Source organism: Nannobrachium achirus (genome assembly GCF_963921795.1).
Source record: "Nannobrachium achirus genome assembly, chromosome: 20".
NCBI lineage: Eukaryota > Metazoa > Chordata > Actinopteri > Myctophiformes > Myctophidae > Nannobrachium > Nannobrachium achirus.
Window position 1 is genome coordinate 41,126,188 of NC_137827.1, and position 17,226 is coordinate 41,143,413.

At 43.9% G+C, this 17,226-nt stretch overlaps 1 protein-coding gene across 1 annotated transcript in view; it reads left to right on the top strand.

Annotated features, from left to right (window-relative positions):
• Positions 1-17,226, top strand: part of kif6 (kinesin family member 6) — a gene marked incomplete at both ends in the record, with an annotated part of 173,812 nt that overhangs the window by 98,249 nt on the left and 58,337 nt on the right. The window contains 2 exons of the mRNA XM_080751059.1: positions 2,369-2,471; positions 5,849-5,904. Of these exons, the coding sequence (XP_080607185.1) occupies positions 2,369-2,471; positions 5,849-5,904 (159 nt within the window). The remainder of the gene's footprint in view (positions 1-2,368; positions 2,472-5,848; positions 5,905-17,226) is intronic.

Below are 17,226 nucleotides of genomic sequence, written 5' to 3' on the forward strand. Positions count from 1 at the left end.
GAGCTTGTAGATCTGCTTCTTTTTCTGCCTTTGTATTTGAATCCTGAAAAGTAACCGTTCTGGACATACAGTATAGGTTTCCACCCTACAGAGACGATATCGTGCTGAGACATGGACAATGAAGACGGAGCTACGAGACCTTCTGGCGTATAAACAAGGCTCTTTATGTGTGTTAATATAACATCTCAACCAGAGGAAACGGGCCAAACGTTCCTAGGCCCGGGGAACAGCAATGGTGGGGGTAAAAAAAGTGACATTTACAGTAAAGATGTAGATGTCATCATCCAATCAAATGATGATGATTCTCCTCTCTTTTGGCAACAATGAGAAAGATCATTTCCAAATGCCATCAAATGCATTTCCAAATTCCTGATCTAGCATCAATATAAAATGTGCATGTGAGCCAACGGTCTTGCATTTGTCTATTTGGAGTGCTGCTATTTCCACCTCATTTTGTGGTTTTTATATTTAGTATTTCCAAATGCATCGGAGCGTCACAGACAAACAAACCCCAACCACTTTTAGCCATAGCTGTGGTGCATATCATTTCATTAGAAGATTGAGTCTGAAGAAAATGCATCTAGCTGTAATACAAACAATACTCTGCGACCGTAAACAACCGAGCCACGGACTAGTTGCTTGCTTTTTGAAGACACACCTGTACGCATCCAGTTTGCTTACCAGTGGAAAGTTGCCAACGTTGTAATGCTGACCTGTTCAAAAAGAGGTTGTTTATGATTTCTGTTTATGTCCTCTCTAAACTGTGAACGAGCGGGTAATGGTCCTTAAGTTGTGTAATTAGTGATAGGTGGGAGGTCAACTGTATCTTTGGGCCTCTTTAGCGCGCATCTGGCTGCCAGATTGGAGGTTAGCGCCTGGGCTGTGGGAAAATGCCACAGTTCTCATAGCAACTGTACAAATCTGCACAGTAAGACCTGGAACATTACGCCTCACTTATCGTCGTTGTCGGGTGGAAACCTTGTATGTCCAAAACCTCTTGTTTTGCATTTATCATTTTAAAAATTATTTAAACTAGTGAGAACAGCTGATCTACAAGCACACAACGCCTCGCACCGCAAGGCGTTGTGTGCTTGTAGATCTGCTGTTTTCACTACTTTTGCGCGACGGCCTTTTATGACGAAGCAGGGCTTTACTTTGCGAAAGAACGTACACATCTGAAACTTGGAGATACGAGGTTTCTGCCCGACACTGACGTTATACTTAGTTGCGTGCAGGTGTTGCGCACCGAAGAATTGCAGATCTATAAGCTTACAGCGCGTCGCGTTGTGACGCGTTGTGAGCTTGTAGATCTGTTATTTTCAGTCCACAACACCACCAACCATGCTACTAAGTATAAGTCAGGCTTTATTCCCACGATGATCACATTAGCAAAAGCTAATGAAATATTTTCTATCAGCATTACGAGCATGTAATCTTGTCGATAAGAGTTAGTGAGTTAGATTTGATTTGGGTCCTCAGCCCCAGAATAGGACCAGACATTCACCACTCATCCAAGACGGAATCCCCGCTTGGACATAGTTGATTTTGCGCCTATGAGCTTGAGGCAGTGTTACTTGTCAACCAGCATACGTCAGCATTATACCTCGGACGTACACTGACATCACATTCACAAAACCTGTCTGGACCAACACCCCGATGGGTAAAAGAAATTCAACACACACCACACATTAACATGTTTTGTCCAGCCAGCATTATACAAAGTCCTTACATTAGTACAACCGCTATTCATTTACTGTAAATGAAGCTGTAGTTTGTTTTTAAACCACATAACCCTAGCCTCCCTGTTCTAGGCATGTAATAGACAGCACTATTCAACCTGCGGCTCCTGCAGCATGTCTGCTAGCGGACAAATCATTTCTGATGTCATTTTCTCCCCAAAACCCCTACCCGACCCCAGGGTCTACATTTCTCAGTGGAGAAATGCCGATGTGCTAGTTTCTATTATCTACCATAGCCTGGTTCCACCTCATAGACCCGGACACACTCTGAGCAGACTGTTTCTTAGCTGAGTCTGAAATCAGGCTAACTCTACCATACAAGTCAGCCATACCAGCCCGCAGAAAAAAGGATAGTCATTTTGTATTTTAAAACAAAATACCAGACACCAGAGAGTTAACCTCTGCTTTTATGAAATATCTGAGATCAAGATTGAACATGCATTCAAATACTCTTTAATCTTAAAATAACAAATAATAACTGAATATAGTCTATCTACAAGCTTGTAGATTTTCGGTGCGTAGCATGCTTTCATAGACACACTGACTTCTATGGAATCCAAATGAATCGGTGTTGGTGGCTGAGATTGTGAGAACTTTAATCCATGTATCACTTGTTATTTTCCTGTCAGCTCCAGAGCTGTCCATGGGCAAGCAGGAGGCCTTTGACATCTTCAGGCGGGACCACGAGGACAACCTGACCATCGAAGACAACAAAGCTGTGCTCAAACAAAGGTCAGAGGCCAAGAGGAGATGTTATTAACGTTGAATTAGCTTCCTGTTCTCGTGCCCTACACACCAAATGACTTAAAAATATGTGATCTCCAAGCTCTGTCTGTGAACTTTAGATTGGCTATGTTCACAAAATGTTATCCCCATAATAGGGATGCTAGGGTGTGTGTGTGTGTGTGTGTGTGTGTGTGTGTGTGTGTGTGTGTGTGTGTGTGTGTGTGTGTGTGTGTGTGTGTGTGTGTGTGTGTGTGTGTGTGTGTGTGTGTGTGTGTGTGTGTGTGTGTGTGTGTGTGTGTGTGTGTGTGTGTGTGTGTGTGTGTGTGTGTGTGTGTGTGTGTGTGTGTGTGTGGATAGAGAGAGAGAAAGACATACACACAGTATAGAGCTACCAAAAACAAGCATTTTTTTTTAATGGCATTCAAATATATATTTTTTATATTTTCTCAATTTGTTTCTTTTTCTTTTTAGTTATGGACAGGGATCAATGGGATTCTTGCCATCGTTGCACCTGTTAAAACAGTTTATGGGTCAGAAACTGCACTTTTATGGCAGCAATATGTTCCTTACCATTGAAATTAAAAATATATATAGTCATGAAATGGGAAGGTGAAATAACACGGTTTGATTTGCCAGTCCTTCGCAGAGGCGCTACTTGGGTGGGTGGGAATTGTCATTCCAGGTGTGAAGTCGTTGCAGCCAAGCCATGCAGATGTTTATTTTGGCCAGAGGGATATTACATTTTCATTAGCAATTTAAGCCCTATATACGTTGTTGTACGACAAATAGTCAAAATCACCAAGAGATAAGCTTGGTTTGTAGATCTGCTATTTTAGCTGTTTATGAAATGCTATGATTTCTTTGAAAGATGCCAGATTGAGACTGGTTAAAGAACTCATGTGAGAGTTGCACACAGGTTCCATAAAGAGGGATTGATCCATCTGAATCTGAAAACCCATTAGAACTTTATTGTTTTCAGGCAAAAAACGCAGGCATTTTTTCCCAAATGAATTGATCGAGCTCTGACTCAATTCAGCATTAATATGTGGAAATGTGTTTCATGTAGTGAGTCAGCGTTTTCCACCGGCTTTCACACATTGTAATGTCAATGAATTATTATTATTATTTTTTGCAAAAACATAATATCCAACTAGAAATACTGTTCCTTCGAAACAGTGTGGGCTCGATTCCAACCCAACAAATAGGATACTTTAAGGTATAAGGTACAGTACCCTACAGTATTGTACTGTACCTTACTGTACTGTACTGTACTGTACTGTACTCTACTGTACTGTACCTTACTGTACTTTACTGTACCTTACTGTACTGTACTCTACCTTACTGTACTATACTATACTGTACTCTACTGTACCGTACTGTACTGTACCTTACTGTACTGTACTCTACTGTACCTTACTATACTGTACTTTACTGTACTCTACTGTACTTTACTGTACTCTACTGTACTTTACTGTACTCCACTGTACCTTACTGTACTTTATTCTACTTTACTGTACTTTATTGTACTTTACTGTACTCTACTGTACTTTACTGTACTCTACTGTACCTTACTGTATTGTTTTGTACTTTACTGTACCTTACTGTACTTTACTGTACTCTACTGTAACTTACTGTACTTTACTGTACTCTACTGTACTGTACCTTACTGTACTTTACTGTACTCTACTGTACCCTACTGTACTGTACCTTACTGTACTGTACTTTACTGTACTCTACTGTAACTTACTGTACTTTACTGTACTCTACTGTACTGTACCTTACTGTACTTTACTGTACTCTACTGTACCCTACTGTACTGTACCTTACTGTACTGTACTTTACTGTACTCTACTGTACCTTACTGTAGTGTACCTTACTGTACTATACTATACTGTACTCTACTGTACCGTACTGTACCTTACTGTACTGTACTCTACTGTACCTTACTATACTGTACTTTACTGTACTCTACTGTAATTTACGTTACTCTACTGTACTTTACTGTACTCCACTGTACCTTACTGTACTTTATTGTACTTTACTGTACTTTATTGTACTTTACTGTACCTTACTGTACTTTACTGTACTCTACTGAACCTAACTGTACTTTTACTGTACTCTACTGAACCTTACTGTACATATTCTATGTGTTCTAGAGGTGTATATTGAGTGCATATACTGTAGGTTAACAATCCCAGATCACATCTGTCCTCCACTATGTCTATAACCAAGGCGTTCTTCTATGTGGCCACTCCAGACTGAGGAGTGGAGCATGACTTTTATTGTGTTTGTGGATCTGATTTGAAAATGCATCGGTTGTGATATCTCCCTGAAAACCAACAACAACCACTAATACGGCTGATTGTCCCTGCGGGTTCTAGGATATATACTGTAAATCCCATTGCCCGGGATCCTAAAACCTTATTCTTTTTAAGAACAATTTCTAAAACACTACAAAACATGTCTCAAAGACAAATACAAGCAAACGTCTTCACAGTAACACAGTAACAGTTGTTTGTGTGTGTGTGTGTGTGTGTGTGTGTGTGTGTGTGTGTGTGTGTGTGTGTGCGTGCGTGCGTGCGTGCGTGCGTGCGTGCGTGCGTGCGTGCGTGCGTGCGTGCGTGCGTGCGCACATTGTAGATCAACTTCATAGCAGTATTAAGTGGTCCATCTATGTTTTTTATTAATAATAAAATCTGCAAAGTAACAAGTAACTGAGGCTGTCAAATGCTGTATTTATAGTAGAGTATATGTAACAAAAATGGAAAGTAGAGTAAAAGTACCTCAAAATTGTACTGTAGGTACAAGTACTTGTATATACTTGAGTAAATGTACTTAGTTACTTTGCAGCACCACAGAACAGCCAATGACAGACAGGCCTTTAATCACAGCTGTCTCAATCAGTAGAGTGGAGAGGGACATTTATAGATATTTGTAGTTTTAACTCAGAATATATACATCACAAAGCTTAGATATTTGGATCAAATCAGAGAGCAGACCTGTGTGAACGCAATGATATAGATAGCATATCTGAAGTGTGAACACTGCAGCCACAGCGCCTTAACATAAACATGGGTCTATTATCCTTCTCTCCACTCACTAAACCCATTGGAAATGCATTGGGTGCTTAAAGTTAAACATTTTTATTTTTTTATATTTATACTACAAAACATTTCAAAACCAAAAATACAAGCACACGTGTCCTCAGTAAGCTGAACACATAAAAATTTGAATGGTGTTGAAAGGTGTAAGCGTTTAAGAGATGAATCGCGCCAAAGTTTTGAGGATACTGACTGACTGATAGATAAATAATGAAGATAACATACGTGTGCTCGCCTTCCAGGCGAGCCCACAATTACTCATTGGCTCATGTTCTTGTGCAGGTTTGTTGAGGCCAAGGCGCTGGGGGAACAAGTGAACGAGGCCAGAGCCAGAGTCAGTAAGTCACCTTTTTCCCCCGTCGAACACGCAGCACCACAAATCTGAGCGTCGCTTTCATTGCCGCGCCCCTAGCGTGAGCCACAGCATATGGACTCAATGTAGGAGCATTCTTATTGCATTTTCTTGTTTCCCTCTGGGAGCACAGTTGTTGCATGCAACCTGCAATAATGGCAGTGTTTTTTTTTTGTTATATTATTCCCCGTCGTATCCTTAGTTTCCCGCACGTGAACATTCCTAAGCGGAAAACACTGTGCATAATCTGGTGTCAGGAATTAACCCATTTAGGCCTAGAATTATTGAATGCTTTAACCAGTGAAAAACAGCAGATATACAAGCTCGCAGCGCGGCACCGAGTGCCGCGCTGCGAGCTTGTAGATCTGCTATTTTTGAAAAAGTCGTGAAAATGTGTGCAAATCTTTGAATATACGTATTTTCAAAGCGAACGTTTGTCACTCAAATTTTGCTTCTGGGTGGTCCCTGGAACTAAATATTTTGAGATGGGGGTCCGTGGCCAAATAAATATCATTTTGGGGGTCCTTCACATGAAAAGGTTTGAGCACCACTGACATAGTAGTCTCTCAAGAACAGACTAACTGAGCTCCAGTTAAGTGAAAAGGACCTTTTCTTTGACGATGGCTGGCCAGATTGCTGACGTAGAAACACAGGTTTTTTCAAAAAATCTTAGAAGGATTCAAAAGACACTTATAGAATCGGGTCAAAATTCTAATTTTCACGGTTTTTCAAAAATAGCAGATCTACAAGCTCGCAGCGCGGCACTCGGTGCCGCGCTGTGAGCTTGTATATCTGCTATTTTTCAATAGTTAAAGCATAAAATAATGATACACAAAATGTGTACCCATTCTAAATGAATTAAATGTCCACTCGCTGTGAGTTGCTGTGAGAGATGGTAAACTCCGGCTGTGAAGCGAACGCGTGTGAACTGTGAGTGTACGTGCCAACGCATCCAGGAGGGTGATGGGTCCACACAGTGCGTGGTGTAAAACGGCTTTCCGGAAATCACTCCACAGCACACACACTCTGGGCGAGGGACATAAAAACCCCACCGTTCATTGTCATCATTATTACGCCAACCGGCATCATTATCCTCAACAGCAAATAACATTCTCTCGGTGCAAGCCTTTCAGGAATGCTGTTTCTCATTTTATCCGTCTATTAACACGCCTCTCTCCGATAGTCTCCAGAGATCACCCCGGGGGCCTACTATGGTATACAGGGACGTGCTGGCCATTGGGAAAAGCGGGACAACTCCCGAACAGCCGGTTAATTCCCGGCCGGTCCAGGCCGGCCATTAGGAAAAAAATGTACTGTCTGCACAAAAGTAAAAATTTAACCGTTTGCACAAAAGTAGTGAAAACAGCCGATCTACAAGCTGCTTGTAGAACTGCTGTTTTCACTAGTTTAAATCATTTTTTTAAATGAGTGCCAATGAGGGCCTCTCCAATTCTTTTTCCCGGCTGAATCAGGGGCCCAGCACGTCCCTGATGGTATATGTACCTAACCTGCCTGGAAAACGTTAAACGAATAGATCACCGTCGGGGTCCCGTTTCCCTGGTGAGCGCACAGAAAGTGTCGTTCAGCACATTCCACAACTTTTCCAGGACTGAGATGGATTCTGATTTCCTCCCAGCCCACTCTTCCGACCCAGTTTTTTTTATTTTACAGGCTCTAGCTTTGGCTGTTTTTCCTTATTTTCTTCTTCTTTTTTTTTTTACGAGTGCTCCGTAAGAACACCACCCCTGTGTTCCTCTGGGTAATGTCCCTGACAGGTATAGGCCCGCCCTGCCAGATTGAGGTCCTGGCATCGTCCCCCCGCAGCAGCAGCAGCAGCAGCAGCCAGGGGTGTCGCACCGAATCCTGAGCCCTGGGTACAAGGATTCACTGTGCGGGCCCCCCATGAATGTTCTTCATAGGGGGAGTTTAACCCATTTAGACTGGAACGCATTATGACGTATTATTTCTTGCTTTAACTATTGAAAAATAGCAGATCTACAAGCTCACAGCGCGGCACCGAGTGCCGCGCTGCGAGCTTGTAGATCTGCTATTTTTGAAAAATCGTGAAATTTTTTTTTGAAAAAGACTTTGAAAAACATGTTTCTATGTCAGTGGTGCTCAAACTTTTTCATGTGAAGGACCCCCAAAATGATATGTATTTGGCCATGGACCCCCATCCCAAAATATTTAGTTCCAGGGACCCCCCCCAGAAGCAACATTTTAGTTACAAATGTTCGCGGTGCCGCGCTGTGCGCTTGTAGATCTGCTATTTTTCAATAGCTAAAGTATAAAATAATCAAGGCCCCTCCACCTTGGGCCCTAGTAACTCGGTCCCACTTTTCCCCCCCTTGTGACGCCCCTGGCAGCAGCTTCAGTCATTCCAAAGGCCAGGCTCCAGAAGGAATCCGCCGCCACCACCACCCCAGCGCTTTGGACCTCTCTCTCTCTCTCTCTGGTGCACCGTGTCTGCACTACTGTGTGTCAACGCGTCGACACCGCCGCTATAGCGCGCCGGGCCTGTTCAGTGTTGTGTTGATTATTATGTCAGCGAGTTGTGAAAGGAATCCTGTGTATACGCATGCATGGTGTTAATGAGTCCGAATTTAGACCCATGCCCCAGTACGCCTACATGTTAAAGTTCTTCGCTGTTAAAAAGCTGCAATCCGGAGTGAGTGAATAATGATATTGTTTTTTATGTGGTAGTTTAGTTGCTAAACTATACCGGAAACCCAATCTAACAGTGTGAATTGTGTGTTAACTTAACTCTGAGAGTGTACAAATGGAACGAAAAGCACCCTTTAACACTTGGGTGACTTGGGTGAAATCACTTCCACTCTGACTGCATTTATCAGTCAATTTGACAGGTAAATGTTCTCCCTTTTTGCCAAGGAGAGCAACACCTCCTCCCCTGCTGCTGACTGATAAATGCAGTCAGAGTGGTATAATCGTATATTATTTCATACTTAAGAAACGTTTCAGAGGGGGAAAAAAAACGAGAACATTTGTCTTGAGTATTTAGGAAAAGTCATGGAAGGGGAAATTTCTGAAAAAATTGCCGGTTAGTCACCCGTGTGTTAAGGGTCTATGTGGGTCCATTTGGTTCCATTTGTACATAAAGAGTCCTTTTGGTTCCATTTGTACACTCTCGGAGAGCCAGTGATTTTGACCAATCTGTATATACAGTAAGAGCATGGTAATACAGTAGAACCAGCACATCTGCAGTGGTTGGAGGTGGCGGCGGCCTCCCTATTGGGATATTTAGACCCTGGTCTCAGCAGGGAGGACACAAGTAGGTTGATACATTGATGCATAGTACGGCCTAAAACTCATAAGCCCAACATCTCCCATGGCCAACCGGGGACTCCGTCGTGTTTTGGTCTCGCCACGTGGGAGAGCAACAATGGAATCCCGTTGGGTGACACGAGACAAGTTACAGATTCAAAGCTCTAGTTTAACTCTGGAAGTGTATAAATTGTGACCAAATGGACCTACAGCAAGGGTCCATTTGGTTTATTACCGTGTATACAGTACAGAGAGGCCTTCACGTGTCTCAAGTTCAGTTTGCTCAACGATCCGTCTTAATCACCCTCACGTTGCTTTCAGTGGACTGTCGAGAAACAAGCCCCTTCCTCCATCAGACCAGCAATAACAAGTCATATCTCAGAAATGATTTCAGCGCGTATAATGGGGAGAATTTTTCCAGCGTGTCATCACAATTCAAAATATGAGCGTGGTATTATTAGGGTTTGATCTGGTTTGCATCTAATATTGCAAGCTTCTATTTTCTTTTTTCATAACGTTTATTTTATTTTTTTGTTTTGTTTTTTTAGTTCACTTTTGGAATGTGTGTGTTTGAGGTTCGTTGTCAGATGCCAGTGAAATTGATAAGTTCGCCGCTCACCAGTGCTCATTACTGCCTCATGTCACGCACGGCGGTTGAGTTGCGTTCAGCAGGGGTGTCACACCACATTCTGGGCCCTGGGTACAAGGATTCACTGCGGGCCCCCCATGAATGTTCTTCATAACTATTTTATACTTTAGCTATTGAAAAATGCCAGATATACAAGCACCTTGTGCCACACTGGGAGCTTGTAGATCTGTTATTTTTGAAAAGTCGTGAAAATGTGTGCAAATCTTTGAATTTATGTGTTTAAGCAAACATTTGTAACTCAAATTTTGCTTCTGGGGGGTTCCCTGGAACTCAATATTTTGAGATGGGGGTCCGTGGCCAAATACATATCATTTTGGGGGTCCTTCACATGAAAAGGTTTGAGCACCATTGACATAGAAACATAGGTTTTTCAAAAAAAAGACTTGCACATATTTTCAGGATTTTTCAAAAAAGTTATTGCACAAAATAATGCGTTCCCAGTCTAAATGGGTTATGGCCCCTCCACCTTGGGCCCTAGTAACTCAGTCCCACTTTCCCCCCCTTGTGACGCCCCTGGCGTCCAGCTGTCACCCGCTCATAGATGCCAGCGTGCATTTAGCCCTGCTGGAATTCTGGAGTATCAGCGCTGGATTGTGGTGACTGTGAAGGCGCTGACACAGACATACATCAGAGGTGGTGTCTTGTCAAATAAAAATAATCTATTGACCGTTGACTTTTTTATTTTATTTTTTTTTTATTTGACTTTATAATTTTTATCCCACGATTTTGCAACCCATTTTTTCACCCAGTGCCAATTGCCTATGTAATCCTGGGCTCTGCTCTCCCTCTGCCGCGCCTGGGGAGACAACGGACTGACCTCATGCTTCCTTCAATGCATGAGTAGTCCAAGTTGTTTCTTTTCACCTGACGGGGGATTTCCCCGGGATGGACGTAGCGCGTGGAAGGAACACGTTATTCCAACCAGTTCCTTTCCCCTCCATCAAGCGCCCCGGCTGGCCAGGGGGAGGCATTATTAAGACCAGGATTACTGCATGTTTTTGTGAGGGTATCAACCCTAGGAGACACGGGGAGAACATGCAAACTCCACACAGAAAGGCCCTATCGCCGACCCCACCTAGGGTGTGGGAACTGATGACGCGGAGGGAGAAACACGCCCCCCAGCACCCACAGCGTCCCCCGGCGGGAATCGAACCCAGGACTTTCTAGCTGTGAGGCGAAGCGCTAACCACTGCGCCACCGTGCCCCGACTTTTTTTGTTTTTAATAACATTATCCGCTGCAATCTGGAACTTATTTTAACCCATTAAAACCGGGAAAGCATTTGTGTCATTTTCGATTTAGCTATATGTCGGGCAGAAAGCTCTTATTTCCCATATTCTATACTTTGTGTGTGTTTTGTCCATACATTAACGCCCTACTTGATCGTACTACAGCGTCACACAAAAGCATCAAAACTAGCAGATCCACAAGCTCCAAATGTGGCGTGAAGCGACACGTTTGGAGCTTGTAGATCTGCTACTTTTGATGCTTTTTTTATTTGAATCCAGAAAAGTTACAGTTTGGGAGATAAGAGGTTTCCACCTGACAGAGACGATATACAACAACATACTTCTTTCCGACGCGAACGGCACGACCGGTCGCTTCGGTTTCTTCGCACCCAGTTGGAAAAATCCAAGTGAAGCATCCTTCGTTTCCCCCCAACTCCACCCATCCAGCATTGATGTTGTCCGTAGACATGGAAATGTTTCGGGTGTTTGGTTTTGGGACTCCCTTTTTCCAGGTGTTTTGCCTTGATTCTGAAGTGACATGTTTGTTTGTTTTTCCAATTCTGACTAGCGCAACCAAAGTGAAGCGATTGAAGCAATTAGAAACAAAGAAATAGCTTCAGGTTTGAACACAGCATTAGGATTTAGAAGGCATTTGTATGATGAAGCAGGGCTTTACTTTACGAAAGAACGTACAAATTTGAAACTTGGAGATACAAGGTTTCCGCTCGACGAAGACGATATGTTAACATAATATTATCAGTACAGTACATCTGCAGTTGTTGAAGGTGGAACTCAAGGAGTTAAACTATGTTCACTTGTATTTTTGAGCGGTGTGCAAGTGCTCCCATGCTTGACCGAGTGTGTGTGTCCCTATACAGTATGTATCTCTATGTTAATCTCTCCGGCAGGCCAAGCGGGGATTCGGTCTTGTATAAGCGCTAGATGTTTGTGTGAATTCTCTGGAAAGGGCATCAAACCTGCATTAATACAGTAAAACGAGTACATACTGCAGTGCAGGTGGTATCCCTACTATTCCATTGACTAGTAGCCCCACCTGAAGCTCATGAAGTCCATAATTTCCCCTGGCCCCGGTGGGGGGGAACTCCCTCTCGTGTGTGCGGGGAAGATGTTAGGTTTGATTCAAATCCCAGATATAACCATTGCAATTAGCTCCCTCTGCCACAGAGAGGACATAATACTCGCACATTTGCAGCCTTAACTTTTCAAAACGTAGGCTTTGGACGTACAGCATATTGTGTGAGTTAACGAGAGAAGACACTTAAGACTCGTTGCAGCACAAGCTATTGTGTGGTAGACTGTTTTGTGGGCGAAGAAGATATATAGACATTTTCGTATATGAATTATTCAACGAGCCAGCGGGGGAAACAGACTAGAGCAGAAACATTTGTGATGCTGTCACATGTTATTACAATGTTTAACGGCATGCAGGGCTGCATTTTTCCTAGATGAGAGGCAGTGTTTATAGTGGAAGGTAGTTGCCTTTTCTTCTCCTGGGCTGGAAAAGTCGTGCCATAACATATTTAGCTCAGTGTGTTTCCCTCGCCGCCGTTTTTCTGGAAGACCCGCTCGGAAATTTTACACTAGCTACAGTATGTATGGCCTCATGGTTAATGCAGAACATGGAAAGAGTTAGCATAATATAGGCAAAGGCTTTGTGTGGCTCCGTCTGATGGATGTGCCCGGCGTTAGGGGTCAGTGGCAGGGGAGAGGCGGGAGGAGCGAGGCGGTACCCTGTGGAGACCGGCGGTGCCGAAACCGTTCCCTCGTTACCAGTATTGTTCTTGGCCGTCCCGTGCAGCGCGCGCGGCGTCGGAATCCGGTCCCATCGGGGGAGCAGCAGTAGTAGTAGTAGTACATATTCCAGAACCTTAAGGTCTAGAAAGGCACAAAGCATCGCTGCCGAAGGGGCAAAAACCTCTCATCTCCCGTATTCTAACTTTTTGCGATTTTGTGGTATATTAACACACCTATTTGATCACACTACAGCAGGGTTCCCCAATTAGTTTTCCCCAAGGGCCGAATTATGTCTAGGGTGCCAAGCCGAGGGCCACAACATTGCAGGGGGCGACGGTGGCGTTCCCGCTACTCCAGCGACAGTTCAGATATCGTCGTTGTCGGGTGAAAATCTTGTATGTCCAAAACCGTTCGTTTTTAATGTATAATTTTTAAAATTATTTAAACTAGTGAAAACAGCCGATCTACAAGCACACAACGCCTCGCGGTGCGAGGCGTTGTGTGCTTGTAGATCTGCTGTTTTCACTACTTTTGTGCGACAGCCTTGCATGATGAAGCAGGGCTTTGCTTTGCGAAAGAACGTACAAATTTGGAGATACGAGGTTTCCACCCGACAACGACGATATACTAGTGTTGTTGCTGCTCTTATACCACCATTATTACTGGGGTTGGTGGGGGACAGACAGTAGCCCCCCGCGGGCCGCCTATTGGGGAACCCTGCACTACAGTGTAAAAAGTAGCAGATCCGGGACACGGTCTGTAGCGCTGTCACCTCACAGCTAGAAGGTCCTGGGGGGACTCTGAGGGCGCTGGGGTGTGTTCTCTCCTCCGTGTCTCTCCTCTGTGTCATCAGTGCCCACACCCTATAGGTGGGGTTGGCGAAAGGGCCTTTCTATGTGGACTTAGCATGTTCTCCCCGTGTCTCCTAGGTTAGGTACCCTCACAAAAACTGTCAGTAAAGCCTGATGGAGGGGAAAGGAACTGGTCGGAATAACCAGTGTTCCTTCCACACACGCTACGTCCAACCAGGGAAGCTCCCCCCTGACAGGTGATAAGAAGCGGCCTGATCACTCCTCATGCACTGAAGGAAGCGTGAGCTCAGTTCGGGGCCCTCCCCCCCAGGTTGGCAGGGGGAGAGTAGCGCCTAGGATTACAGTTTAGGCAATTGGCACTGGGTGAAAAATGGGTTACAACGCGGCTCGTCTCGAGCTTGTAGATCTACTACTTATGCTTTTTTTTCATTTTTTTTTCATTTGAATCCTGAGAAGTAACAGTTTTGGAAGTAACACGTTTCTACCCAACAGAGACGATAGGGATGCGTACCGTATGTGTTCCGTTTGGGAATATGTGATGTACGGTACAGCACATCTTCTGTACAGGGTAAAATCCCCAGTGTTCATTTTAGCCATTTTGTACACCCCTCAGAGTCCAAGACACTACAGTTTCAGGATTCTACAGTTTTTTACCGGATAAGAAGCTACTGTAGACCGTAGGCCGGTGGAGGGTGGAGGGTGGTGGTGACTGGGGTCCCTTGATGTCTTACCCAGATGTGCGTGGGGATTTATGCTGTGCTGTCCTGTTCGCAGCGTCTGCTAACCTCTTTGCTGTCCCGCCTCCATACTGTTCCCCCCGCCACTGCTGACCTGAGCTTGTTTTTTATTTGTTTCTTTATTTTTTATTTTTTGCCAATTATTTCATTTTTTTCCTTCCAATTTAGTCGTTATGACAAATTCCCAATCCCCCGTCCTAGTTCTGGATCTCCATGTATTGAGATCCGTGCTCATCCATATAAAGTAACTGACATCACGGACAAAACGGCCCATACAAGGAGATATTAGTACCTCATCCCCTGAGTCTGGGCGTTTTTATTCATGGAGAAAAATAAAATAATCGTGGTCCGAAACTAAACGAATTGTGCCAGCGCTATTGTCAGGGGAGGTGAGGTGGCTCTGTGTTACGATAGTCAGTCACTCATATTTAACTTTTATTAATTTGTCTGTGTTAACATAAACGTTGTCTCGCCGTCAGTTGATGCTTCATACCCATATGAGTCAAGCCGCCGGGCTCAGTTGTTTATTTTTGGGATACAGTCCTTTATTTTACGTGATATAATAAACACGTCAATAGGAATTCAGAATGGAGGTGGGGAGGACCATGATCCCGGTAGGATGCATAAATTACATTAGACTTCGGTGCTCTATAGTGCAGTGACGACAACTAAAAAAATAACCTCTAACTGTACTACCTGTATTGTTAACTCACTTGTACAGTACACAAAGTATTCGGTCAATCTAAAACAGTTGCCCTCCTTAACCACCCTCCAACATGGCTAACTGTCTGTGCTTGTTGGAGCTCCCGGGCCAGTCTTCACAGTGGTGGATGGGCAGCCACCCGGACACGACCCAAGGATTTTGAAGCAGCTCACGAGTCAAATTCACCGATCCAATTCGAACAGAGGATTCGATTTTTTGTAAAATAATTGATTGATTGATTGATTATTTTATTAGACAAAAATGGAGAATGGAGAACGAAGTACAAGTATAGTCAATAAAAATGTAGGAACGCCCTACTTGCTTGATAATACTTAAAGGCATCACACCAAAAGCATCAAAAGTAGCAGATTCACAAGCTCGAAACATGGCGCGAACCTTCGAGCTTGCGGATCTGCTACTTTTGCAACCTTTGAATTTGAATCTTGAAAAGTAACAGTTTTGGACATATGAGGTTTCCACCCGACAGAGACTGTGGCGTCAGTCCAGATTTTAAAACTGGGTGAGCTGTAAACACCTCCGTAAGTTGCAAACGTCCCAAGGATTTCTCCCTTGCCTGCCGTCTTTATTGTTAGTAGTAGTGGTGAGCAGACACTAAAGGCCTGGGTGAATATTCAAAAGCACTCCGGCCCATGCTGTACGACGTGATTGTGTCTGTAATTTATTTGCAGGGCTAATGTTGTCAGCTGCTCGTAAGAATGGTTTATGCGGCATGCTTACCTTAACATGTGGTCCCAGACAACGCTCTCCTCGCTCAGAGCCAGAGCCCATGAGAACAACACGATATAGACAGCAGAACCATTAACTCCATTTAGTCCTCATGCTATGTTCAGTCAAGCGTCCCATCTTAGGTGGTAAGAAAGGGATAATTAATGGGGAGCGGGTCATTATTGAGAAATAAACACTGACGGGGTGATTAGACCCACCCCCCATTGATTATATCGCACGTGCATGGCTACTTAATAAATACATTAATAAATTGACCCAAAAGTAACAAAACAAAGGATTTCATTGCTTTAATGAAAGTGTTCCATTAATTAGGTGGAATTGTTGATAAAATAGAATCAATATTCGGTTATTGTTTTCATGTCACTTCAAATGTTTTCAAAAACATTCTTGAGAGCAATGTTTAGCTGTCAATGACCCTATCTCCTGTTTTTGTAGTGTGAGGCGGCTTGACGTTCAAATACATCCCGAGCCATGATGTACAAGTACACACCCTGGACATGTTCCAAGAAGGGAGGCCAAGCTACATTTTTATAGCCTTTGGTACAGTATGACCCGGCTGGGACATCGAACCCAGACCTCCCAATCTCAGGGCGGACACTAGTCAGGCCACTGACTAAACATATGCTCTACTATAAAATTGCGTCGCGATACAACACATTATGGTGAGCTTGTAGATCAGTTATTTTCTCTATTTCTGAACATATTTGTTCCATCTCCTGAAAAGTAACGGTATTGGACATACAAGAATTCCAGTCCAGGGCGACTATATATACTTTGCCCCTCATAGAGACGTACAGTATGTGGAGGACCAAAAGGCCTATACATACAGTATAGATGGTGTTTGGATGTCTCTGTGGTATCGATGATGTGGCGTATTGCGTTTACCCTCCGGGCCGCAGGAATCTGCAAACATTTGTCGGGGCTTATAGCACGGAACCGGCCCTTTACGACCACGGCATGTCTCCTGACAGTTGTGGGGGGAAACCCTTGTGTGGTTTGGAGGACCACGTCGCAGTGTTTTTATTTTTTCGTTCTGCGGCCTCTGAGCGGAGGGGCTGAAGGTAATGACAGATTGCAGGGTGCGCACCGCACGCCGCTCACCAGACGACGTGGATGCCGATCGATCTTTTTTTTTTTTAACCGGAATGTTTCTCGTGCCTGTCTAGATCGGCGCTGCTCGTGAGGTTGGAGAGTTGTTTTAGTTTGAGGTAATGACGCTTTAACCACTTAAAAGCCCTATATCAGGGGTCTTCAACAGGGGGTCCGGGACCCATAGGGGGTCCCCTGAGTTACTACTGGGAGGCCACCAAATCTTTGTGTGATAGGATGTTTTTTTTTTACATATCCACACATTACCTGAAAATGGCAGTTCTACAAGCTGCTAAGATGTTTAAT